We start from the raw sequence: 27,658 nt of genomic DNA on the forward strand, positions 1-27,658 counted from the left end.
ATCAAGATTGGAATTGAAGAGGATTAGTCCCATATTCCGGTACTCAAAAACAGTAATATTGCTGCCAATTTATCTTATTTTGAAAATTTTAAAAGACAGTAGTTACATCAGAAAGATTATTTACATCTTATGCATAATATATAACACCACACAAAAAACTGTATTTTTTTATAAGAATGGCCTTCATTTCAAACCAACACTTCCTATTACACACATTGTAATGTTTTTATCTTCATTTGTTTAAACTATACAATTCTCGTTTCTCTATCATAAACTCCTTCAGAAAATGCTTTTCGTAACAGGCCTGCATTTGATTTCCCAGACCCATGGCTATAGAAATATTTCCCATCAGCAACATCAACATAGGACTCATCTTAGGCGCTGTTGCTCGAAGAAATGGCAGCATCTGACCACTTCCTACACCGAAATTAAACGGGACAGGGTATGTCTGATGTCCCCTGGCTTCAATAGCAGAGAAAACCCAGGTGAGGAGCAGAGGGTACACATAACCGATTCCAGTTTGTAAAAGCGCTAGCTTGGTTTCAAAACAAATCGAACATTCCACTTTTCCTGAAAGCACAGCAGGTACAATTCCCTTTTGGTATACACCGAAAATTGAGGCACTTGGTATAATGATACCAAGCAAGTGTGTGCCTAGTCCAAGTTTTCCAGTTACAGCTAGGTTTAAAGTGCTCCTGAAGTGATATAGGAAAAAGTTGCCAGCAGTAAGGGCTGTGAGTGTGTTCACAAGTGGTGCATACACAAGAGGCAGTCTGAAAAACAGAGAGAAAGGCAAATGTAACTTAACTCATTCACTCCTGAAATTTCATAATGGACTGTTCTAGCCTTTGATTAAAGGGCCACTACCTTTCCGAAACGGCTTTTAATTTTAAAATGGGAATGAAAAACGAGATCGATAATTTGGTAGAGTCGCAAAAGTTATTAACTTACTGATAATACTACACGTATCATCACCTTCTGAACAATTTGATTAAAATAAATAAAATGTTAATTTTCATAACGTGGGTTGTTTTATGTTTCCCGCCGTCGTCCTAAATACCGCGCGGTAGTTGACTATCTCTGCGCCAGACGGAAAAAAAAACGGCGAAATGACTCTCCACTGTTATCATATATTACGCAGGAAATCTTGCGTATGTTTGGTGTTGTAACCTCATCTTAGGCCATCGGTATATATTTTCTGATGTTATTAATGTTTTTTTAAGAAACCTTTATGTTTTGCTCCGGAAAGGTAGTGAGCCTTTAAAGGGACAATTCAGTCTAAGAGAACATTAAAATTTGTACATATATCGGGAAAAAACCAATTCTAATGGAAATTAGATCAGTCGATTTTACTGTGATATGCCGGAAAAGCCCATGGTGGTGACATGTGTGTAGATGTTCAAACTTGCTCGCTGTCTGCCATTACACATTGTGGTCGAACATCTTGTATGCCAAACCCTGTCCTTTGCTCATAGAGTAATGCAACTTTTGTCTAGAACTGCTCAAATCGCTCTGACAGTAGTGGTTTGCATTATTAGGTAAATTGTCTTGCTAAAAATCATATCGTATTGATCAACGATTTGTAATTACAACGGTATCAATTAAAACACTTAACAATGACGTGGAATTTGTCAATATATTGAGTTAAATGTTTCATAAGAAATGTAGAACAATACATTTATGCCATATTTTGCTTCTTGGTTATGTAAAAGAATTAGCCTGAGCGAATCGTCCCTTTAAGGAAAGTCTAAATATGTCTTCAGGGATGAAGGAGTTTATTAATACCATTTTATGAGACCTGCTGTTGATGGCACTATATTTACATTTTCGTTGCAACTCCACTATGTAACCTTAGCAAATGCAGTTGGTGTTCACCAGTGCAAAAACTGCAATGACGTCACATTCGTGCAGTCAGACTTGATAACGGAAAATGGCTGTTCATTCATCATACATGCAAAAATATCATGGGATGTCAACATAAAATTTGGATCAAATGTAAATATAAGAATTGAACTGCATTCAATTGGCAATGATGTCAGTATGAATGCAACTGAACATCACTAAATTTTATGAAGGGTACTTGCACTTCACATTGAATTTTTCGCTATCCAGTTGGTTGTCATATAATCCCATGGCAAATTGAATGCAATTCAATGTTTAAATGCTACAAAACACTTATGTGCATTAGAGACCAATGGTTGTTGCACTTCGCTATACTACACTTATATGGGGAAAAAAATGTCAAGCAAATTTGATAAAGCCATCCCCCACCCACTGTATGTATCTGGAGATACATTCAGAGGGACCCATCTACAGAACTAAGTATATTTTTATTGGATGACATGTTACTGCATGCATAAATTAATAAGTCCATATGTCATTTTAATTTTTTTTTTTAAATCAATTTTTTTTTTTTTTTTTTTAAATAATTACAAATCCAACCACCACTTATTGTGTAACCTCTATATATCTCTCACACTTGACAGGGCTATTTCGCAGTTGCTAGTGAAAAGATAACTCTGTCTTTTACCGGGGTAGGGAATAGACAGCTCACACGCGCTAGACAATGACGTGACATCATCATTACATGATGTGACTATTGTCAACGACATCATTAATTTTGACGCATTGCGGCGTTCCTTAAATGGCAGCATTTTGGAAATGTTTCTAGATGACTACATTTTCATAATGCTTCGTTACTATTAAAGATTGTGAGAAAAAGAATCAAACATGGGTCTGTCAGGTGGACAGGGATTTCTCCCATACTTGACAAGGTGACCCCATGGTTGCTAGGGAAAAGATAACTCAGTCTTTTACCAGGGTAGGGAAAAGACAGCTCACACACGCTAGACAGTGACGTCATCAATACACACTGTGAGTACCCGTACACCGGATATTGGTATCGACGAGGCAGTGATCGGTCACAACAAAGGGAAGTTTTGCAATATTTTCACAGTTTTAATGTAATTAATGTATCTGTAACTATTGTCCAGTTCAAGCTTATTATATATCGCGTCCGTATGAGGTCTGTCAGCCCCCAGCGCCATACATTTATTGAGGAATAGACAGAAATCCAGGGTCACATGCAGAGGGGTACTGCAGTGAAAAAGGCGGTTCAAAATAAATCACTTATATGGATATTAATTGCTTTTCTGATTACGGAATTCATTTTCTATGGCTAATTCACAACATAAGAAAGCAACTCACGCCCCGATGGCTGATTTTCAGGTCATGAAGATTACGAAATGAATAAGTGAAATTCACATTGTGTACAGGCGCTTGCTTGTTGTTAACAAGAGATCCCAGAGGGATCTTGGCGCCCACCAAAGAATGATCTATGTCTGACAAACAAAAGAGGGATCTTTTCTCTGCTTTTCAAACTTTTCGTACAGCTGTACATATTACTACATATGAAATTTGAGAAAGATCCTTCTAGTACTTTCTGAGAAACAAACTTTATTATCAAATTCCAAGATGGCTACCTGTCGGCCATCTTTTTGACTGATCAGTTGAAAATGCAATAGGCACAAATAAGGTCCTAGGGGAACTTACATATAAAATTTGAGACAGATGACTCCAGTACTTTCTGAGCAAAAGTGGTAACAAGTTTCAACTATCAAAATCCAAGATGGCGGCCTATCGGCCATCTTGTTCATCAATCGGTCCCAAAATACAATATGCACAACTAGACCCCTAGGGGAACCTGCAAATGCAATTTGAGACAGATCCCTTCAGTACTTTATGAGAAATAGCAGTAACAAACTTCAATTGTCAAAATCCAACATGGAGTCCTGTCGGCCATCTTGTTCACTGATCTGTCCCAAAATGCAATATACACAACAAGACTCCTAGGGGAACCTACATGTAAAATTTGAGAGCGATCCCTTCAGTACTTTCTGAGAAATAGTGGTAATAAGCTTCAACTATCAAAATCCAAGATGGCGGCCTGTCAGCCATCTTGTTCATCGATCAGTCCGAAAATGTGATATGCACAACTGTACGCCAAGGGGAACCTGTACATGCAATTTGAGACAGAACCCTTCAGTACTTTCTGAGAAATAGCGGTAACAAACTTCATTGTCAAAATCCAAGATGGCTTCCTGTTGGCCATCTTGTTAACCGATCGGTACCAAAATGCAACATGCATAACCAGGGACCTAGGGGACTATGCACTTGAAATTTGAGACAGATCCCTTCAGTACTTTCTGAGAAATAGTGGTAACAAACTTCAATTGTCAAAATCCAAGATGGCGTCCTGTCGGCCATCTTGTTGACTGATTGGTCCCAAAATGCAATATACACAACAAGACTCCTAGGGGAATCTACGTGTAAAATTTGAGAGAGATCCCTTCAGTACTTTCTGAGAAATAACGGTAACAAACTTCATTGTCAAAATCCAAGATGGTTTCCTGTCGGCCATCTTGTTAACCGATCGGTACCAAAATGCAATATGCATAAACAGGGACCTAAGGGACCATGAACATGAAATTTGAGACAGATCTTTTCAGTACTTTCTGAGAAATAGTGGTAACAAACTTCAATTGTCAAAATCCAAGATGGCGTCCTGTCGGCCATCTTGTTGACTGATTGGTCCCAAAATGCAATATACACAACAAGACTCCTAGGGGAATCTACGTGTAAAATTTGAGAGAGATCCCTTCAGTACTTTCTGAGAAATAACGGTAACAAACTTCATTGTCAAAATCCAAGATGGTTTCCTGTCGGCCATCTTGTTAACCGATCGGTACCAAAATGCAATATGCATAAACAGGGACCTAAGGGACCATGAACATGAAATTTGAGACAGATCTTTTCAGTACTTTTTGAGAAATAGTGGTAACAAACTTTAATTGTCAAAATCCAAGATGGCGTCCTGTCGGCCATCTTGTTGACCGATTGGTCCCAAAATGCAATATGCACAACTAGACCCCTAGGGGAACCTACATGTAAAATTTGAGAGAGATCCCTTCTGTACTTTCTGAGAAATAGCGGTAACAAACTTTAACTATCAAAATCCAAGATGGCTGCCTGGCGGCCATTTTGTTGATCGATTGGTCCCAAAATGCAATATGCAAAACTAGACACCTAGGGGAACCTACATGTAAAATTTGAGAAAGATTCCTTCAGTACTTTCTGAGAAATAGCGATAACAAGAATTGTTAATGGACGGAAGGACGGAAGGACGGAGGGACGGAAGGACGGAAGGACGGACGGACGGACCACGGACGAAAGGCGATTTGAATAGCCCACCATCTGATGATGGTGGGCTAAAAATCAAGTGTACGGGGGCTTGGATGTTGATTGTACGGCAGCTTGGTTGACGATTGTACGACGAATTGGTTGAGGAATTGAGAAATGTAGCTTTATAAGCCAAATATTCATTTCTAGATAGCAATATATATAGCATTCTATACGATTTTGATCAATTCAGGGAAAAACTGTTCTTTTCAATTAATTAATTTTGAGTTTGGGCACCTAAAAGTATTAAAGTATTAAAAAATCTTTAGATAAAATATAAAACTGCAAATGATAAACAATAAATCTGACAAATAAGGATTGGATGTAAAATTAAAATGGAAAATGTAAGAAACGGAATCATATCAGTGAAGGATGACATCTGAACAGTGTGTATTAAACTGAAGTTCTGTGCTGTATTCTCGAATTATAGAGTTCATCGGTTTGTCATCAAACACGACCGCATTGCAAAATACATCGTCAATATTTAAATCTGTAATGACGAATTTTGCTGCTGCTGAGGGTCACAGACTTTCTGTCAAACATTGCAACGTATATATCGTTAAATATTACAATTAACTATGCTAAAATATACTACTCACTTTCATTGTGTTTGGAGCATTGTGGAAAATCTGCCTGGAGTTTTTCTTGTACAAACGCGATGTCAAAACAAAGCTATGACAAATTATATGTATTCGTAGTCATGGTTTACAGTTCAAAAGTAAAATTACTTGAATCTTACCAGATGAAATTATATATCTTATCGAAATCGGCGCTATATGCTTGTCTAATTCAAATACATTCCTTCCTCAAAATGATCCCCTCCGTTAAAGAATTTAACAAAATTGTCAGCAAACAAACAAACTGATATTGTATACAGAAACTACAGACCAACCAACATCCATCATCTTCGTCTGGTAGGGCTACTATTCCATTGACATCTTAACATGAGATCTACGAAGACAAAGACGTCGGAAGAAAGCTTTACATTTGTCTTTTGGACGACTAGACACTATCTGTTTTAAATTTATTGTAAAGATTGTCATTTTAATGATGCCAAGCCCTCGTACACAATTATTATCACATAAACCAAGTCCCCGTACACCAGTTTAGCAAGTCCCCGTACACAAACTAAATTTTGAGTCGTCTTGTTGAAACATCCACGGCTACGACAGTATGCAATTGGCCTAAACATAAACTTCCCTATCATAACCCGTCTATACAACCCGAAAATGGTAACATGGAACAATCTAGTAATTCAATATCATCAACAGTAGTTCACAGTCGTTTTAATTGCGGTACCCCCTTACAGGTGACCCTGGATTCCTGTCTATTCTTCAATGAATATATGACGATGGGGGTTGACAGATCGCATACGGACGCGATATATAATAAGCTTGAACTGACCAATAGTTACAGATACATTAAATACATTAAAACAGTGAAAATATTGCAAAACTTTCCCTTGTTGTGACCGGCCACCGCCTCGTTGATACCAAGATCCGGTGTACGGATACCCACAGTGATACATGGGCGACCATTTTTACGCACAGTGTCGTTCATCATGTCGACTGAATTTTCACCATTTCTTGTTAAAGTATGGGAGAAAAAGAATCTTACATGGGCCAGTTAGGTTAACAGGTATATCTCAACCCTCATGAAAGATTTTGACCATCAACCCTTGACAAGCCTCGGGTTAATTAGCAAAATCTTTCACTCGGGTTGAGATATCCCTGTCCACCTGACTGGCCCATGTAAGATTATATTAATCTCAAACCTTGTGAAAAGTTTCGGCTGACAACCTGCTGCAAGCCTTGGTTTGACAAGCTAAAATTTTTCACAAGGGTTGAGATATCCATGTCCCCTTGACAGGTCCATGTAAGATTCTATTAATCCATGCATACATGCCCATTCATTCCTTGTTAATACTTACACCGATGTGAGGTTTTCTTTAGATAGTCGTTTCAGTTTCTTCTCTTGAATTTTCAGCAAACTATTTTCATCTAAAAACACAGCCCCTTCAGGAATCACATCACCCTTTTTGTAACTCCTCACAAACCCTTCCTCCAGTCCCATTATGCTCTTTCTGAATAGTCATATACAAATCTGAAAAGATGGAAAAACACTAATGATAAGCTGACATTACTACCTATCATATTCGACCCTATAAGCACCTCTCCTCCTTTTTGATGCTTTAATTTCAATTGACTGGGCATAAATAAAGACCAAAACTACATAAAACTGTTTGCAATAGTTTTGCTTATTAAACACCTTTTCATTTTTTTCAAATTTTTAAATGCCCTGGGCGCTTATTGGGTAAAATATGGTACTAATTCTACATGGCTTATAAGAATTAAAATAATATAAAATAAATAACATATCAAATATTTTCTATACTTCAGGGGTTGACATTTTCATATTTTCATGAACCAACATGGCTGCCAAGTGGTTGATTGTGGAATTTGGCAGTCCTACTGTTTGTGTGTCTGCCAGTATTTTTGGCATCAATTACATGCACTTGACCGATTATGATACCGTAATATGAACAAGGTTTTAAGATCTCTATTTCTTTTTTTACATGTTATTTAAAATATCCTGCATTCTGGTGAATTCTTCCACTTCGGTGGCATGCATCAAGGCTTTTTAAAAACACCGATAATTTTCCGTAATATGTTCAGTGCTTTGTTAGTTTGTCAGTCCTATTAACAACAAGGGTCACGTAAGGATGGCCTCCCATGCATGCGGTGTGTAGCGTGTGTGATACCGCCTCACTTTTGGCCTTTTGTTGAGCGCTTGCTCCTGTGAGGTAGACTCTGGGTTCTGTACCCTGGCCGAGACACACCAAAGTCTATAAAAATTGTAGTTTCTGCTCCTGCTTAGCACTCAGCATACCAGGACTGGAATGACTGGTTCGCCTGATGTAATCAGTGCTCCTGATAATTTTTGGTTGGGTTGGTAAATGTACTCAAACTTTTGAAAATAGAGGTGTACAACTTTGACTTCTGGGCGAACCCAAAACTTATGTGCAAAAAGTTTGAGTACATGTATAAAGTAATCAATGACAGTTATGATGTATATCTAGCAATTGTGCAATAATACCACAAATGATGCAGACTCTTCAGTTTCTATGTGATTCTGTATTAAAATTGACTATTTTCAGAAATTGCATCTTTCAAATTATGAGAAAAGATTTTAATAGAACCCCCCCCCCCCACACACACACACACACACATTTTCCAGCAATTAATTTTATTCCCTTATATTGATTGCCTGGTTCCTGATGAAAATTACTATACAATAATTTTGAAGCTCGAAACTTTAAGGTTTGCATTCAAAACACCATTAACTTCCATCTGCATTGATATACTGTGAATCTATATTTCTATCCTTGAAAAAGATTTGAACATAGAAAATGATAATGTTAATTTTGTTTTTACATATGTAAACTGATGTGAAGCTTTTCCTTTTAAGTTCCAGTGAATCCACCATGAATTCATGTGATTGTTTAGCTACCATTCTGATTCTTGGATTTTATTTCATATGTATCTTCAAAACTATACTGTATCTAGTTTATCTACCGATTATCACACCTTTGGATTGGTACACATCAAGCAAACACTTGGAAAGCTTCCAGATGTCAAAAAATAGTTATAAAAGATGGGTACGGAGAAAAGTACTATGTTTACTTGTGACTGGATAGCAATGTTAACGTTACAGAAGGGAGGGTCTACGTTAATTGATACTATTTATATATTTTATTCAATAATATTTTATCAGGTAAAGCATATACCGGGTAGTATAGTAAAAAACATACACAGTGATTTTCCAGTGTATTTTGTGAAAAAAGGTTTTGTAACAAATTGGCAAATTTTAATCCCAAAAAGAGCAGTTTTGAGAAAAAGTTACCCATTATATAATTACTGGACATGGTAGTATAGGTGATTAGGTATTGTAAAACAGTAAACTGTTTCATTTTATCAAAGGGTGATGACCATCACAACAGCATCAGAGTAGTTTGTTTTTAGATTAAACGACGAGGGGAGAGATTTTCCGGTTTTATTTGTTTTTCAGTGATTTGATTTGGGAATTTTTCATTGTAATTGGGAAAAAAATAAGGAGGGTTTGGCATTGGGAATGGGGTCCCAATTATATAAGGAGAAAAATGACTGATACATTTATATAATGAATTTAAATGGTTAACAACTTAACTCAGTGATAAATCTACGTGCCCATCCCGAGTCCTAGACTCACAGAATTTTAAAAGGACTCATGAAATTTCTGGGAATGGGTATCTATAACACTGTGAGACCCATTGTTTTCACAAAAACCATTGAAAAAGACCCACGAAAAATAATCGTAGATTGAACACTGCTTAACATATCATATGATTGTAGGCAAAGCCTATTTGAGAGAGCAGCAGTTGATCTATTTTAAAATGTTTCTTTATGTTATTACCAATGAAATAAACTGTCAAAATAGCTGTTGTTATTGAGAGAAAAAACTATACATTTGGAGCATAGAACATTTCTACTTTCACTTTAGACAGAAATACTTTGCTGTGGCTACATATATCTCAATGACATTTTCTTTTACCAGGCAGAAAATTCTGAAGCAGCAGATTCACATAAACAACTTTGAAGTTAAGATTTAGACAAAATATAAATGTAAGATTCTGTTAATAATCTCTTTTAATGATTATCTTAAAATCTTTTTGAACATATACATATTTCATTATCAATTTTTAAAAATATGAATAATTTGTAATCCCCTGTGAGAGTGACTTTCGATACAGTCTTGCGCAACACTGGATCTTTTGTGATTTCTGTTTTGTATTTACCAAGAAAGTTTTCTAACTCTATCAAATAATCTATATGATGATTTGCATTGATTTAGGTTACCGAGACATCTCTAACACAAAAGTTTGCTGCACGTGTTCTCTAAAAGTTCATAATTTTGACACTAAAAAGTTAATTCACATATGAGCGTTCTGTATAAGTTCATAATTTTGACACTAAAAAGTTAAAACACACATTAACAATCTAAATCTTATTTTTTAAACATTGTTTTCTTGATTTGGTTAATTGGCCTAAATTTTTGTTAAAAAATACTAAATGAAAAATGATAGTCCTTCTGCATCATGAAGTATCAGAAACATATATACATGTATATATGTTTCTGGAAGTATGAAGGTCATCGAGCAGTAACAACACACATACTGTACGAGTCTAGTGAATAAGTAGCCTATAGATGCATTTTAAATGTTTTAAAAAGTAATGTGATTTTGTAGGTCTAAAGGAGCACTAAGTAACCTTATTATTCGCTGATTGAGGAAAGGCTTCGTATGCTGTCATCAACCGGCAACCAACAACACATGTAGTTTGTTGTTGAAAATAGACCGGAAAAGGAAGTGCCTTTCGGAATATTTTCACTTTACCACACCTTAACGTTGTAGGTAAAGTTGCACTGCTTAAATTGGGTCACTTGTTTTCGTCAAATGTACATTTGCAGTCAGTTACCATATGTAAAATGATATACATACAACGAATATATATAAACATCAACATAAAATAAGTGTTGTTTGATCGAAAGCAAATGTGTTACATATGATGAATGGGAGACGAGCACTTCTTTACCCGTGGGATCATCTTATAAAGGGGAGAGTTCATTTCAATATTATTAAAATCCAACAGACATTTTCCATACAGTACGTCATATCAAAACAAAAATATTTAGTTACAGTAAATAAAATAAATTAACTATATGTATTGCACCCATGACAGAATAGTAAAAACCGCACAAAAAGATTATGAAATATTATTGAAATCATCACCAACGATTTCTCTGAATGTCACGTGATCATAATAGGTTTTACGTAGCCGCCATCTTTGTAGTTCCTGTTTTGAGAGGGACTTTCCTGATCTACTTCAACCGCAGGATACACAACCAAATTGACAGTTTGCATCATCATACGAGCTTCGGGTCGCTAGGTAGCAACCATTCAGAGTTGTTGCTTGGCTTCTTTTCGTCTGATTTCGTAGTAAACGCCTCACTTCTGGTTTTTGGGTGTGAGCTGGTTTCGCTACCCAACCTGCAGTCATGCCGGTTAGAAAACAAGGTAAAAATCCGGTCATGTCACACATGTCAACTGTTTGATTTTGTATTTTTTACGTGTGGGCTGTAGGTAGATACCTCTACTGACAGGTGCTTATGTTATCCTAGTTCGTCTGTGTTATGAAGACAAGTAAATAACAGAAACTTGTGTATTCGCTGTGTGCCACATGAGTTTGAAAATCCCTCCACTATTCTCCATTGAATGAACCTTTAAACGGTGTATTACGTTACAAATATAAATATCACGTGCATTGTGATTTCATAAACACTCTAGTTAATATTTAATTACTGGTTTAGTGTGGATGAACAATAGTCTAATCCTTTACACAATTCTCTTGATATATGTCAGTCATGTAGCAGACAGGCCCATCATATTAAAAACATTCTCATATATTGGCATATGCATTAGACCTTACAAACAAATTGTGTATAAATTCTTAAGATATCCTGATAGGAGTAGGACTGTACTTCTTGTTAAAATTGTGGAATAAATATTATAATTAGCTTAAACTTGCATATTCTGCGTTAGTGTATGTTGTCATTTGGTGGCCCATCCTCTTTTCTGCAGTGTTTGGATTAGCTATTTCCCAGTAAAGTGGCACTTTTAGGTACATGTGTTTTTATCAACTGTCCATATAACTCCCAGGTAGTTGGAAGACAACATATGTTTGATGATCAACAAAACATGCACCACAAAGTCCAGATTATAAACCTATGCTGATCTGCCCCCACCCCCAACTTCTGTAACAATTAGGACAGTCAACCTCTTTGTTGATTGGTCAAGAGAGATGTGATGCCTAGACTGTCTTAGTTCACACAGCAGGGTTCTGTCGTTTGATTGGTCAATTACCCCCCCCCCCCTCTCCTCCAAAATAATATACAGCAGGTGCCTGGCTTACAAAGGTAATATACAGATCAATTAGTCAACCATTGTATATATATGATATGATTGGTAAACCACCCTACTACCTGTTTTATATATGCTGTCATAAGGAGCATTGCTTCTAATCAGCTGACAGGGAGGTACTAGACTGGTTGTACCTGTTATTGATATGGTTAATTAGTCCTAATCTGTTTAATTAGTATGCAATTGAATTAATACAGGTCATCCTGCAACAAACAACAGGGGTCTCTGTAACTAGAATATTTATTTTCAGTACAACATATTTGTAAACATTACTTAGGTAGCTTTTCATTCTGTAATAAATAATTTTCATCGCAAATATATTCATGAATTAGCATTTACAATTAGCAATTCCTATTGAATTTAAGCTGTTTCTTTAAAACATTTAGTTTACTGTTCTAATTTGTTCTTTATATATACTCTTAATATTATTAGAAAATTGAGATTCAAATCTTGAGGCTCGATCCTTTTGTGGTTTAATTCAAAATGCTAGAATTTACTTTTAATTGATAGACTGAGGAAAAATTTATGAACAAAAACATATTATGGAATGAGAATTGAATTTATGTGATATCATTATTTACTTGTAACTATTTGACAATCAATGTGTAAATTTGATCTAAATGTGTGCTTTTCATTATTATAAAATGGTATTTGATATACAATAAACCTTAAAGTTTGGGCTGGTATGGTAAATGGGATGTTTCAGACGGTAGATATTTTTTTTATTATTTCGCTTTGAAATTTGCATTAATTGTTGCATTAAATAGCTCTGTAGAATATAAAAATTATTCACATAGATTAGCAGGGGTGTAAAAATCCACTAGCCCGACGCCCGGGGCTACCAAATTTTCAGCTTGGGCTAGTGGAAATTTTAACCATACTAGCCCGGGGCTAGTGACTTTTTTCAAAGATATTTCAAAACGAAAAATATCAATATTAAGTCATAATAACACTTTAAAACATTGCAATTCTAGGTAATATTCATATCAAACTTTAAATCTTAATCTGGAATCATGTTATCTAATTTATTTACGACTGTAGACAGGTACAGTAGACCTCCCGATCACCACAGTGAATAGTGATGCATAGCATTTCATGTGAAAGTTACGTAATTTGCAACACAAGTTCTAGAAAAACAATATACAAACCATCAAATAAGTCATCTCAGCTATCAGATCAGTAAATTTTAATAGTTACAAAAACGATGTTAAAGAACTGGAATCTATTCCTCAAAAAGTCGGCAGCAAAGCCATGCCTGCAGCAGGCAGCCATATTTGTTATGGTTATTCTAATATCCGGGTCAGAGGTCGGGAATCCAGAATCCGGTTTCAGGATTAAAAAAAATATCTAAAAATTGTGTTCTAGAAATATCACAGATTAAAGAATTTCTTAATGTTTATTTGAATTTAAATAAAAAAGGTAGATGCAAATAATAAAAAAAACTCGCTCAATTAAAAATATTTGAATTTATACAGTATGAAAAATACTGGTATTATAAATTTTCCATTTTTTTTTTTGGCTGGGCTAGTAGATATTTAGGCCGGGCTAGTGAGATTTTGGTGTCTACTAGCCCTGGGCTAGTGCTTTGAAATAAATTTTTACACCCCTGATTAGAGAACAAATTCTCTGAATTAAGAATGAAATGTATTTTTTGCCTAAAGTGGTAATGCTACATATGGGAGATATGATACTGTAAATGATACTGTGGATGTGTGGGAAAGAATGTGTAAAATGCCAGGTATGTTTATATTGACCTAATTACCTGTGATAGGTATGTGGTTACTCGTCTGTGACCAAGGTATATGTACACCTGTCAATTACCTGCTTACTCAGTAGGTAAACATTGACAGCCCATTCATAATTAGCATTGTGTGTACACTAGTGCAGTACACAAATATGAGATGTAGATGATGTGTTTTTACACCACTAAATCAGATACTATAGTAATTTTTTTTTCCTGCAATATTTCTATATGGAATAGGATGCTGATATATATAATGAAATTAATTCTTTTTGCAAGCAGATGTTAGTAAAAAGGAAATTAGGGCTGTCATTGATATGAATTTCAAGTATCAATATATCGAAAGGAAAATGTCACGATGTATCGATATATATTGAAACCATGGTGTTGTTGAAAAAAAGATGAAATCTGAAACGGTCCTTTTGTGTATTACATAATCGGTTTATTAAATGAAAACAATGAATGTCACTCGGGAACTCTTGGTGAGTATTTCATATGTAATTATATGGTTATTGTGAAAAAATCTCAGTTAACATGATCCGGAACCTTATAAAATATAAACAATTGGTATACTGTAAGAAATAATACATAATTCGTTGTCATAGGCAAGTCATCAATTACAATTATGGTCATTGTATCGATTTCAGAAAATAAGAATCAATATCGTATCGGAAGATGAGAATCGTCAATACATCAATATCGCTTGTAACCATGACAGCTCTAAAGGAAACATTTTCTGATTATAGTTTTAAGTTACATGAAATGAAGAATCATATTTAAAAGATAATTTTCCAACATATTACCCAGAGTCTCCATCTCTGGGTAGCGAGTTTGAACCTCACGTGGGGCATTTACCAGGCAATGACCACTGGTCGGTGGTTTTTCTCCATGTACTCTGGCTTTTCTCTGCCTCGTAAACCTGACACATCCATAATAACCCTTGCTGTTAATATGGTGACTACTGTTAAACTACCATTTCAAAGTTTTGATTTATTTTCCAAATTTATCAATGATAATATTCAATTGTGAATCAGACTTGGATATTGGATGAAAGTAAAAAAGAAAATATGTAACTTAGCAAGCCAATTATGCCTGGTGATCAATAAGGAATCTTCAAAATTAAAATTTTAATATTAAGGATTTTATCAGACCTGTTTACCCTTACGCTTTTTGCGTAATTGTTACGCATTTGACACCTATTTTACGCCATTACGTGCATACGTGAAAAATTACGCATTTAGCTCATCTTCCGGTACAAGGTAATAGTGTATAACGAACGCACCCGATATTCTTAGTCGAACGCACCTCATACTGTTAATGGGGCGCAATCGAATGCAGCCCGCCTAATTCACGTCATTGGAACGCTTCACATCGTGTATGAGCACATGGCAATCAAACGTTTGTAGCATCACGATTTCAAAACAAAAATGACAGTAAACACGAGGGAGGCTTAGCTGAAGCGGTTTATGGCATGCCTAAACGGAAAAATGAAACTCGAACTGTCAACGCCACAAAAGAAGTGTGGACAATCATTTAAATCCAGTTACACCATCCAGTTGAATGGAACTGTATTGTTGCCTCACTAAAAGGAAATCATTTTGTTCATTACATCGTCTGCAAGTCTGACTTTAGATTCAAAGTACTGGGATTAATGTAATTAGCAAAATGTTGTTGATGTAATTATGATATGGAAAAGAATTATTTATTCATTACTTATAAATGAAATTCATTAATTAAGTAATTTTGATTATTTTAGTGAGGTCATGTTTGATCAATATCTAAGTGTCTTAAACTGACAGTGACTCAACCGTTATTTTTTGTTGAACATAAGAAAATGAAACTTGCTTTTCAAAAGCTTCATTCTGTTTTGATAGTCATGTAAATTCTTTAAATCTGATTCAGTGCATATTGTCAAATGCTATTGATGTTTTTTTCATTTTTGTTTGGCTTATCTTACAAATTGTAATTTTTAGTATAAAAAACATTCTGAAAATCGAATGTCAATAATGTGTTTATTATTTAGATATGCACATCCATACTACCACTGTCTTTGTGTCGTGAATTCAGTTGGGGCTCTTTGAAACACTAAAAACTCTATAATGATTATGATCTATTATAGAGTATATTTGTATGTACCTGACTGAAAGAGATATTTTTCATACATAACTTAGTAAAACGTTCATTTCCACAATCAATGGGAGAAGAACATGCCTATTAATAATGATTAACAGTAAATGCCTGAAATATGCAAGTTTTATGATATATTCAGATTGAACAGAGGGACATCAATTGGCTAATGAACAAATCTGAAAATTACACATTGGAGGTTAAAATTACACATTTCAATTGTGGCTATTACACATGGACAATTTTTTGGGTAAACAGGTCTGTTTTATGATAGGATGTACATTTAAAGAGATTTATCCTGATACCATTTTAGATACCAAAGTTTTCTAATGACAATTATGATAAATAAATGTTAAAATTTATTTTAAATACAAGAGCTGATGTTTGACATTAAACTGATGATAATTTGGATGTCTGATGTATTGTTCTTTTACACAGATGCCCATCGAGCTCTGGAGCTCCTAGAAGACTACCACACTCGACTTACCAAGCCACAGGACAAACAGCTCAAGATGGCAATTGAACGAGTCATCCGCATCTTCAAAAGTCGACTCTTCCAGGCCCTTTTAGGTTGGTTGTTATTTTACTTAAAACTAAGTACTTGCGGTTACGAATAGCGATACTTTCATTTTTCGTTTATACAGTGAACCCCTGATTATCAGGATGCTGATAGTCCCGAAAACTTGCATATTGACTAAGAGCACCGAATTCAGGAGACTGGGAAATGTAATAGGAATGGTTTAGGTTGGAAATGAATTATGGATTATGGAAGGTTCACTGTTGTCCTTTTATGAAGATGTTGTCCAACAGAAATCGAGGAGGGATCTGATACTTATGCTGAAAACCAGGACTTCATACAGCTGGATTTGTTCTGTTCATTTTGTGTTGTTAATAGAGTATAAGGAATGATAATTCCTGATGTCAGACATCAGCAGTATGAATTTGAAGTACCATAATCTCTGGTCCTGTATATGTTGAACACCGAACACGGCCCTTATATATATGTGTTACTTGGTGTTTTGTTTTCGTTTATATTCATTCCAGACGCAATTTTTCTAAACAAGCTTAAAGGGACATGAACCTAAATAAACCTTGTAAATTTGAGTAAAATACATATTTAAGACGTGTCAGATACCCTACTGAGTAATATACATCAGTCATGGTGCAAATGTGTCAAATAAAATAATTATAATGGAAATCCATCTTTTGGTATTTTGAACTGGCCTGGACGAATTTTGTAGACCGAGTGCGATAAAAATACTAGTGGTGAACGAATTCCGATAGAAAACGGAGTACGACAACAGTCAGTAACGTGCGCGATTGGGAAAGTATACGTAGGTAAATATTAATGGATCACTGAAATGCAAGAGACGGGAGCAACTTCCCACTTTTTACTTCCATGGTGTACGTATGTGCAATAAGTCAGGAACCTCCCTTCGCGGTGCCCTGTCGAATGAAAAGTCTCGTTTGACTTTTGACTTATCATTCTTACACTGAATGCAAATTGTTTTATAACGAATATTAACAAATATGGCTTCATATGTCAACCATCGTTAATTAGCAAATAATCTTAAATGTGGAAAACTAATATTCCTTGTCCTGTCAGAAAGTCTATTGTTCATTATAACCTCGCTTTCGACCAGCTTTCATTTTGTGTTCCAAAAATAGAATATGATAGTCTATTTTTTATCATTTTTGGGGTAGGTATTCCCCACGTTTTTCTGTCGTTTTAAATAACCAATCCTTGTAATAAAATATTCAATAAACATCTGAAAACCATATCTAAGTATACAGAACAACTTATTTAAGGTTCATGTCCCTGCCAAAAACTGACTTAAGTAAAAAATAAAATCATATAAGTTACAGAAGGAGAATATACTTAAATATTGACGTAAGTTTACATTTTGTTTTGAGAAATTGGTGCCAGATGACATAATTTAAAGTAAAAATGGTTGGTACCTCTGTTGACCTGACAAAATTTTTATCTACCATTGAATTTGGAGAACACAGTGTTAGATATGAAACATTGTTGGTTTTCATTTTGTGTAGTTCCATGTCTGGGCAGCATTGCATGGAATTTCCTTCAGTCAATTGCAAATAGCCAATAATTACAGACAGTTTTAACTTTTCTCCGCTTCATTCTAGGATAGCTGCTTGGTTGATTAAACTTTTGTTTCCTTGAGAAAAGGAAACTATCACCGGTCTGAGTCCAGTTTCACTATAAAGGAAAGTAAAGCATTACATAAGAAAAATATATGAATTTGATTTTTAAAGAATTTCCCTAACTTCTGTAATGCTTTCCTATTACTACAGTAAAACCCCTATAACTCGAACAGCAGGGGACCAGATCAATAGTTCGAGGAATATGGGGTATTCGACTCATCCGAGGTTAGTCACGATCGACAGTCAAAATGTCCGGTCTCTAACTATGACAAACAATGCACGGCAATGACATTTTAATTACCCTATCTTTCAGCATTTTGGATTTCTTTATTTAAGTGTTTTATTGATAGCAATCACTGGTTAGTTGAAAAAAATGTATAACATAAATTTAGTGTTTGAAAAAGCTAACGAGAAAGCCCTAAATAAAATGTCATTCACATCAGAGTATTTATGCGATTGTCATCTAGGTTAATGTACAATCCATATTGGTCAACAAGGAGTACATTTTCTATTATTTAATTATCACAAATCATTTCAAATATTTACAAAATACATACTCACAATAAAGTTATTAACCAGCATATTTACGGACATAAGAAATGATATCTATAGATGTCTATTTAGTAAAAGCGTAACGTTGGGTTACATGTGTTTACGAGTAAAGTTACAAAATGATACGGAACACATTGATAAAATGTACTTTGCATATATCGTTTGATATCGTTTACATCTTTCGGCAAATAACATTGTGTTAGCCTGTCGAATGAAACCAGCAAAGAAATTAAAAAAAATAAACGTTTATGATAAGGCGGACGTCAGCAATATCTTCCGCCTCTTTTGTCATTTCATAATGCGTACTTTCTATTAACACGGATCAACAACTTCCGTATTTTCGTATTTACAACGAAGATTATTACGAGAGAAACATCAATAACTTAATGCCTTTTCTGAAATATTTAATTAAAGTTAGCATCAAACAACGACTTGCGATCGTGTAGGTAGGTAATAATGACACCGTTAATCCCTTAATTACCTAAAGGCTTGACACGCCAACTGTATAAATACAAGATCGTGAGCAATTATCCATGTCGGTCGGTGCAGTCAGGTGTGACCCAGGTAAAAAAATCTCAAGGGCTGAACACCTGTTCGACGAATACATGGGTAAATACTATGTATTTGATGAAACCGGGACATCATATTTCTGTTCGAGGAATAAGGGGTATTCGACGAATAGCTGTTCGAGCTATCCGGGGTTTTGTTACATAGATTATATAGAGAGACGGTCGGGACTGTACGACCAGTTCGATGAATAGGGGGTATTCGAGGAATCCGGGTTCAAGTTAGAGGGGTTTTACTGTATATGAAAATTTTTAATTTACAGTTATCATGCTGTGTATATATATAAATACAGCTATTGTTTATTAGATAGCTAAAGTTGACCTTTTATCTATTGGCCTAAATATTAGCTTGATGCTGAAACTCATTACTGTCTATCTAAACATTTCATTGTAATATTTATATGCAAAGTATATATGTTCAGTGTTTCAGACTGATTTCAAAATCTTCAGGGTGTTTGGGCTGTTTTTACAAAGTTTTGTTAAGACATTCCCTATTGGAATTTTCAAAATTTTTAGGACATTTTGGAAGAGTACTGGCAAAACGGCCTCAATTTAGCCCCAATCAGAATCACTTTATGTTGATAATGTCACCTTGCTCCATACTGTTAAATGATTAATTATTATTATGTGACAAATTTGACAAATGAGTACTAATTTAGTAGGGGAAAGGTGAGAGAAGCTTTATTGTTAATTTGTTGTCATGATGAAGGAACATTGTGACATTAAAATTGACGCTTGATGTGTTGGGTCCTGACTCTCCGTTACTGACAGGTTTATCTCTGGTGATGGAAGTAATGACCTAGGCGTCGCAATAATCTTATAAAAAACTTGGCCAAGTTCATGAATATTCATTAGCCTCATCTTACTGATGTTACAGTAATGAGTAGAGGCATGTTGTTCAGAATCAATTAGATTGACCCTGCTGATGTAGGCCACTAAACCTTAACACCCCTGAAGACATATTAGACTCTTCTAAATCAAAGAAAAGACCAGTCTATTATGAATTTTGATGGATGAATATGTTTAGTGAAAAAAGTTTAATACAATGGTATCATGGTACAAAAAAAAAGGAAAATAAAAAAAGTAAAGGATTTATGCATTTGAATTACTTTTTAAAATATTCTTTGAGTGCTTAATACCATTAGTTTTGTATACTGATAAATCTACCATCTAGATGCAGATGTGTTGATGATGATGCTGTGATGATGATGTGGTGATGATGAGAGACGTAAATGATTATAATTATATTACCTGTGTAGTAATAACATTAACCTTGGGAGTAGAAGCCTCTATTGTCACTTTTAAGTACTTTACTTGCTGAAAGTGTCCTTAATAGTCCTATATGTGAACCAAGAAGAGAAGGGTGTTATGTGTTCTTGTCCTTTTAGTGCTAGTGTTTCTCACAGGGGCTAATCCTCAGTTCATAATTGTAAAGTGAAGGGTGTCTGGAGATTTTGGATAGAGTAGCAAGGGAGGCTAACTGACTGTGTAGAGCCATCTACAGCCGAAGTAGGGAGGCTAACTGACTGTGTGGAGCCATCTACAGCCGAAGTAGGGAGGCTAGCTGACTGGGTGGAGCCAATACAGCTGAGTAGGGAGGCTAGCTGACTGTGTGTAGCCATCTACAGCCGAAGTAGGGAGGCTAGCTGACTGTGTGGAGCCAAGTACAGCTAGAGTAGGGAGGCTAGCTGACTGTGTGGAGCCAAGTACAGCTGAGTAGGGAGGCTAACTGACTGTGTACGAAGTAGAGGACTACTGACTGGTGGAGCCAGTACAGAGTAGGGAGGCTAGCTGACTGGAGCCAATACAGCAGAGTAGGGAGGCTAGCTGATGTGTGAGCCATCTACAGCGAAGACAGCTGAGTAGGGAGGTAGTGACTGGTGGAGCCAAGTACAGCTGAGTAGGGAGGCTAGCTGACTGTGTGGAGCAAGTAAGTAGGAGTGAGCAAGCTGACTGTGTGGAGCTACAAGTACAGAGTGGAGAGTGAGGGAGGCTAGCTGACTGTGTGAGCCATCTACAGCCAAGTAAGGAGTTTAGACTGTGTGGAGCCAAGTACAGCTGAGTAGGGAGGCTAGCTGACTGTGTGGAGCCAATCTACAGCTAGAAGTAGGAGGCTAGCTGACTGTGTGGAGCCAAGTACAGCGGAGTAAGGAGGCTAGCTGACTGTGTGGAGCCAAGTACAGCTGGAGTAGGGAGGCTAAGCTGACTGTGTGGAGCCATCTACAGCCGAAGTAGGGAGGCTAGCTGACTGTGTGGAGCCAAGTACAGCTAGAGTAGGGAGGCTAGCTGACTGTGTGGAGCCATCTACAGCTGGAAGAAGGGAGGTATAGCTGACTGTGTGGAGCCAAGTACAGCTGGAGTAGGGAGGCTAGACTAGCCATCTACAGCTGAAGTGGAGCCATCTACAGCCGAAGTAGGGAGGCTAGCTGACTGGGTGGAGCCAAGTACAGCTGAGAAGGGAGGCTAGCTGATGTGTGGAGCCATCTACCGAAGTAGGGAGGCTAACTGACTGTGTGGAGCCATCTACAGCCGAAGTAGGGAGGTATTAGTTGACTGTGTGGAGCCAAGTACAGCTGGAGTAGGGAGGCTAGCTGACTGGGTGGAGCCAAGTACAGCTGGAGAAGGGAGGCTAGCTGACTGTGTGGAGCCATCTACAGCCGAAGTAGGGAGGCTAGCTGACTCGGTGGAGCCAAGTACAGCTGGAGAAGGGAGGCTAGCTGACTGTGTGGAGCCATCTACAGCCGAAGTAGGGAGGCTAGCTGACTCGGTGGAGCCAAGTACAGCTGGAGTAGGGAGGCTAGCTGACTGTGTGGAGCCAAGTACAGCTGGAGCGGTGAGGCTATATAGCTTGCTGACTGGGTGGAGCCAAGTACAGCTGAAGTAGGAAGGCTAACTGACTGTGTGGAGCCATCTACGGCTGGAGTAGGGAGGCTAGCTGACTGTGTGGAGCCATCTACAGCCGAAGTAGGGAGGCTAGCTGACTGGGTGGAGCCAAGTACAGCTGGAGTAGGGAGGCTAACTGACTGTGTGGAGCCATCTACAGCTGAAGTAGGGAGGCTAGCTGACTGTGTGGAGCCATCTACAGCCGAAGTAGGGAGGCTAGCTGACTGGGTGGAGCCAAGTACAGCTAGAGTAGGGAGGCTAGCTGACTGTGTGGAGCCAAGTACAGCTGGAGAAGGGAGGCTAGCTGACTATGTGGAGCCAAGTACAGCTAGAGTAGGGAGGCTAGCTGACTTGGTGGAGCCAAGTACAGCTGGAGCAGTAAGGCTACCTGACTGGGTGGAACCAATGACAGCTGGAGCAGTGTGGCTAGCTGAATGTGTGGAGCCAAGTACAGCTGGAGCAGTGAGGCTAGCTTAATGGGTGGAACCAAGTACATCTGAAGTAGGGAGGCTAGCTTAATGGGTCGAGCCAAGTACAGCTGAAGTAGAGAGGCTAGCTGACTGTGGAGCCAAGTACAGCTGAAGTAAAGAGGCTAGCTAAGTAGGTGGTGCCAAGTACAGCTGGAGCACCGAGGCTAGCTTACTGGTTAGAGCCAAGTACAGCTGAAGTAGCTATATAGAGAGGCTATATAGCTAGCTGACTGTGGAGCCAAGTACAGCTGCAGTAAGAAGGCTAGCTAAGAGGGTGGAGCCAAGTACAGCTAGAGCAGAGAGGTAACCTGACTGTAAAATTTTCTCAACTGCTGAATTTGATTTACTTAGCCAAAAATCAAATCGGTTTCCTGACATTCCTGTCAGGATTGAATGTTTTCCAGACTAACTAGATTATCATGGTTCCAGTGCAATGATCATCAAATTACAGACCACATTAATCTGCTTAAAGATAATGCCTAGTTAATTACGGAAGTTCATTCCTTCTACCAGATGCAATTGTTAAATTGTCTTTATACTTGGGAAATCATATGCAAGATGATTTTATGGTAAACTGTTGCAGCAATCAGAGCATATAATATTACCTAAGTCCATCCTATCCTGCCCCATCTTGTGGTCAGACCTGTTGCATTCTGACTGGAGTTCACAGACAGCATTAAAGTTGACTTAGGTGTGATAGAACTACTGTGTTTGACCTGTTTTATTGGCATGGTTACATCACCAGTGTCCATCACCACTGTCAGAGGTTTGAAGAATTACATCTCTATCTGTTAGCACCTGTGTGTCTGACATACATACAACTGCTGTTTCTAACCCAGATCTAGTGTCAGTCTGTCCTAGTGAACCGTCCTTAATCATCATTCCTCCCATGATGGGCTTCACAGTTTTGTGTACTAAAGTATATGATTTAGGTGTACATGACCCTAAAGTTATCTCCCCTACATCTTGTTTCTGGCACTTTTAAGTCTGACAATCAAGTTTTTCTCCTAATATAATTGATTGCAAGGTGATTGCTGTAAATTATCTTAAAGCATTCACACATTAGCTTTTCTTGCCCAATCACATAAGGTTTTTAAGTGAAGGACAAAAGGGAGATTTCAGTAATAAGAAACCATTAATAAAAGCATTAATTTTCAGATTTTAACAACTGGCACCACATGCTAAATATTTCTTTACCTTATTTATATATATTGTCTGTTTTCTGACTCATAATCAAGAGTTTGGCAAATTTTCCAAATTATCTTTGCATCCTTAGAAACATTAGGTGACATTACTGTTGATATTTGATGATGGAATTGAAGTGCTAATGGTAATGAATCGAGCGTTTATTCCTTCATGAATGTTTCTTTTGTTGTAAACTCTCTGACCTGAGGTGTCAAGACTGTGTTCAATCCTTCTTAATTTACCAGCTTTTTGTGCTAAAACTTGTTCCTGTTCTGTATTTTGTGATTTGGAATTTGTGCCTATATAACACTAGTAAGGAGTGTCATTTGGCAGTAAAATACTGAACACTAGTGGTAATTCATCAGTCCATGTACACTTGGTAATGTAGAGGCAAACTGTACTTTACACAAGGTAACAGTTACTTTTGTCTTTAACTGATAATCCTTCCTGATGTGACATTAATCTCGGCTAATCCTACCAAAGTCATCACCAGCTATTATTGACAGTATGTATATATCCCTGCATGGAAACTTCATATTACGTATTGATTGAGCAAATTTTGAATTATTTTATTTCAAAATCAAACCTGTTGGTTGAAATGTGCTTGCAGTGAGATGTGATAGATGGAGCTTTGAATAATTAATGTAACAGAGAGGCTGGCCTGGTTAAGATGTTACACACAACCAAAGGTCTGTGTGTCATAATGGCTGTCAACACAAAAGTGCTCAGCTTAATCAGGGCCGAGCGATGGAATCAGACTAACTCTAAAAATTTAACATCATTGGATTGAACAGTGTACAATTATATGGAACAATTTTAGTCATGTTTGAGGTATATCTAAGATAATGTACGTATCATTGATTCAAACTGTTATGACATTTAGAAAATATTATAGGTTCAAAATGTTTAAATGTTTTTGCAAAGTTGGGAAAACATGAATGAGTTTAACAGATCACTTAAAGCTTCCCCCTTCATTCCATATAATCCTACCATATCTACCTTCTTCTATCTTTGTCAGAGAAAACAGATTTTACCTATGAAGATTATCAACTTCCAACAGGGATTATATGTGAGGTCAGTAGGGGTGTAACAATACATTGGACTATTGATATATTGTGATATGCTTGTCAACTTGATCAATCAATTGGACTATTGATATATTGTGATATGCTTGTCAACTTTATCAAGTGATTGGACTATTGATATATTGTGATATGCCTGTCAACTTGATCAATAAATTGGAATATTGATATATTGTGATATGCCTTTCAACTTGATCAATAAATTGGAATATTGATATATTGTGATATGCCTTTCAACTTGATCAATAAATTGGAATATTGATATATTGTGATATGCCTTTCAACTTGATCAATCAATTGGAATATTGATGTATTGTGATATGCCTTTCAACTTGATCAATCAATGGACTTTTGATATATTGTGATATGCCTTTCAACTTGATCAATCGATTGGACTATTGATATATTGTGATATGCCTTTCAACTTGATCAATCAATGGACTTTTGATATATTGTGATATGCCTTTCAACTTGATCAATTAATTGGAATATTGATATATTGTGATATGCCTGTCAACTTGATCAATAAATTGGAATATTGATATATTGTGATATGCCTTTCAACTTGATCAATCAATTGGAATATTGATATATTGTGATATGCCTGTCAACTTGATCAATAAATTGGAATATTGATATATTGTGATATGCCTTTCAACTTGATCAATCAATTGGAATATTGATGTATTGTGATATGCCTTTCAACTTGATCAATCAATTGGAATATTGATATATTGTGATATGCCTGTCAACTTGATCAATAAATTGGAATATTGATATATTGTGATATGCCTTTCAACTTGATCAATCAATGGACTTTTGATATATTGTGATATGCCTTTCAACTTGATCAATAAATTGGACTATTGATGTATTGTGATATGCCTTTCAACTTGATCAATCAATGGACTTTTGATATATTGTGATATGCCTTTCAACTTGATCAATCAATGGACTTTTGATGTATTGTGATATGCCTTTCAACTTGATCAATCGATTGGACTATTGATGTATTGTGATATGCCTTTCAACTTGATCAATCAATGGACTTTTGATATATTGTGATATGCCTTTCAACTTGATCAATAAATTGGACTATTGATATATTGTGATATGCCTTTCAACTTGATCAATCAATGGACTTTTGATATATTGTGATATGCTTGTCAACTTGATCAATCAATTGGACTATTGATATATTGTGATATGCCTTTCAACTTGATCAATCAATTGGAATATTGATATATTGTGATATGCCTTTCAACTTGATCAATCAATTGGACTATTGATATATTGTGATATGCCTTTCAACTTGATCAATAAATTGGACTATTGATATATTGTGATATGCCTTTCAACTTGATCAATCAATTGGAATATTGATATATTGTGATATGCCTTTCAACTTGATCAATCAATGGACTTTTGATATATTGTGATATGCCTTTCAACTTGATCAATCGATTGGACTATTGATATATTGTGATATGCCTTTCAACTTGATCAATCAATGGACTTTTGATATATTGTGATATGCCTTTCAACTTGATCAATAAATTGGAATATTGATATATTGTGATATGCCTTTCAACTTGATCAATCAATGGACTTTTGATATATTGTGATATGCCTTTCAACTTGATCAATCGATTGGACTATTGATATATTGTGATATGCCTTTCAACTTGATCAATAAATTGGAATATTGATATATTGTGATATGCCTTTCAACTTGATCAATAAATTGGAATATTGATATATTGTGATATGCCTTTCAACTTGATCAATCGATTGGACTATTGATATATTGTGATATGCCTTTCAACTTGATCAATCGATGGCAAATTTAACAAGTAATTAACAACACTGTGGTTTTGAGATCCCAAAGTGACATGGGTAAAGTACAATTTACTGTCAATTTGTCCCACCTTCGGGTGTTTATGGCATCACAAAAATCACGTCAAATGATGACGTCATAATCACTAGATGGTGGGACTAATTGAGTGTAAATTGTACTTTACCCATGTCGTTTTGGTATATTGAAGCCACCATATTGCCGATAGTACGCCAAGCTATTTTACATATAATACTATTGATAGTTTCAATAGTCACTGTCAGATATTTTTCTGAAGCTGGGCTAACATGGTGTACTCACAGAGGTTTTATACTCTAACAAACTAACACTCCTGATGAAATGTCACTTTTTCAATGCTTTTCAATCAAACAGCACACACTGATATTGTTCTTGATCATGATCGTCAGTGTGTATGAGTGCAACATGTAAAAGGAATAAACTTTAAACCAATTCTGCACTAGATGTACGACATGACAGCAAGCTCTGTTGAATTTGTCAACTGGAAATTAATAGTATTCAGAATGCAATTGTAGTGTGTAATAGTTAAACTATAGCAAAAGTGTTTTCCTCAATAGCAAAAGTACTATCGCAATGGTTAAAATTGTAGGCAATAGTCACCCCTAGAGGTCAGATAATGAGTACAATCAAATATGTCTATTAAGACCACTCATGAAAGGAAGACAAAAGGTCGTTGTAGCCAATTAAGGTGTCCTAATATTGACGGTTTGAGAATAAAAAGAAAGTGGTCTTATTAATCTAATAGTATTTATATATATATACA

At 36.2% G+C, this 27,658-nt stretch overlaps 2 protein-coding genes across 3 annotated transcripts in view; one reads left to right on the top strand and one right to left on the bottom strand.

The window, feature by feature from the left end:
* Positions 1–159: 159 nt before the first annotated feature.
* Positions 160–10,871, bottom strand: LOC138307365 (uncharacterized). 2 transcript variants are annotated; one of them, XM_069248067.1, is made up of 3 exons: positions 10,837–10,871; positions 7,169–7,341; positions 160–773 (listed from the first exon to the last, which is right to left on the bottom strand). In XM_069248067.1, exons 2-3 carry the CDS (start codon positions 7,309–7,311, stop codon positions 233–235), a joined length of 684 nt encoding a protein of 227 aa, XP_069104168.1. In that variant the 5' UTR covers positions 7,312–7,341; positions 10,837–10,871; the 3' UTR covers positions 160–232. The 2 variants fall into 2 exon arrangements, with proteins under 2 accessions (XP_069104168.1, XP_069104167.1); XM_069248066.1 differs by lacking the exon at positions 10,837–10,871 and adding an exon at positions 10,545–10,762.
* A 235-nt stretch (positions 10,872–11,106) lies between these two features.
* Positions 11,107–27,658, top strand: part of LOC138307083 (disks large 1 tumor suppressor protein-like) — a 47,819-nt gene continuing 31,267 nt past the window's right edge. The window contains exons 1-2 of the mRNA XM_069247710.1: positions 11,107–11,350; positions 16,560–16,691. Of these exons, the coding sequence (XP_069103811.1) occupies positions 11,332–11,350; positions 16,560–16,691 (151 nt within the window). The 5' untranslated portion in view covers positions 11,107–11,331. The remainder of the gene's footprint in view (positions 11,351–16,559; positions 16,692–27,658) is intronic.

The sequence above is a fragment of the Argopecten irradians genome, chromosome 14 (assembly GCF_041381155.1).
Source record: "Argopecten irradians isolate NY chromosome 14, Ai_NY, whole genome shotgun sequence".
NCBI classification, from domain to species: Eukaryota; Metazoa; Mollusca; class Bivalvia; order Pectinida; family Pectinidae; genus Argopecten; species Argopecten irradians.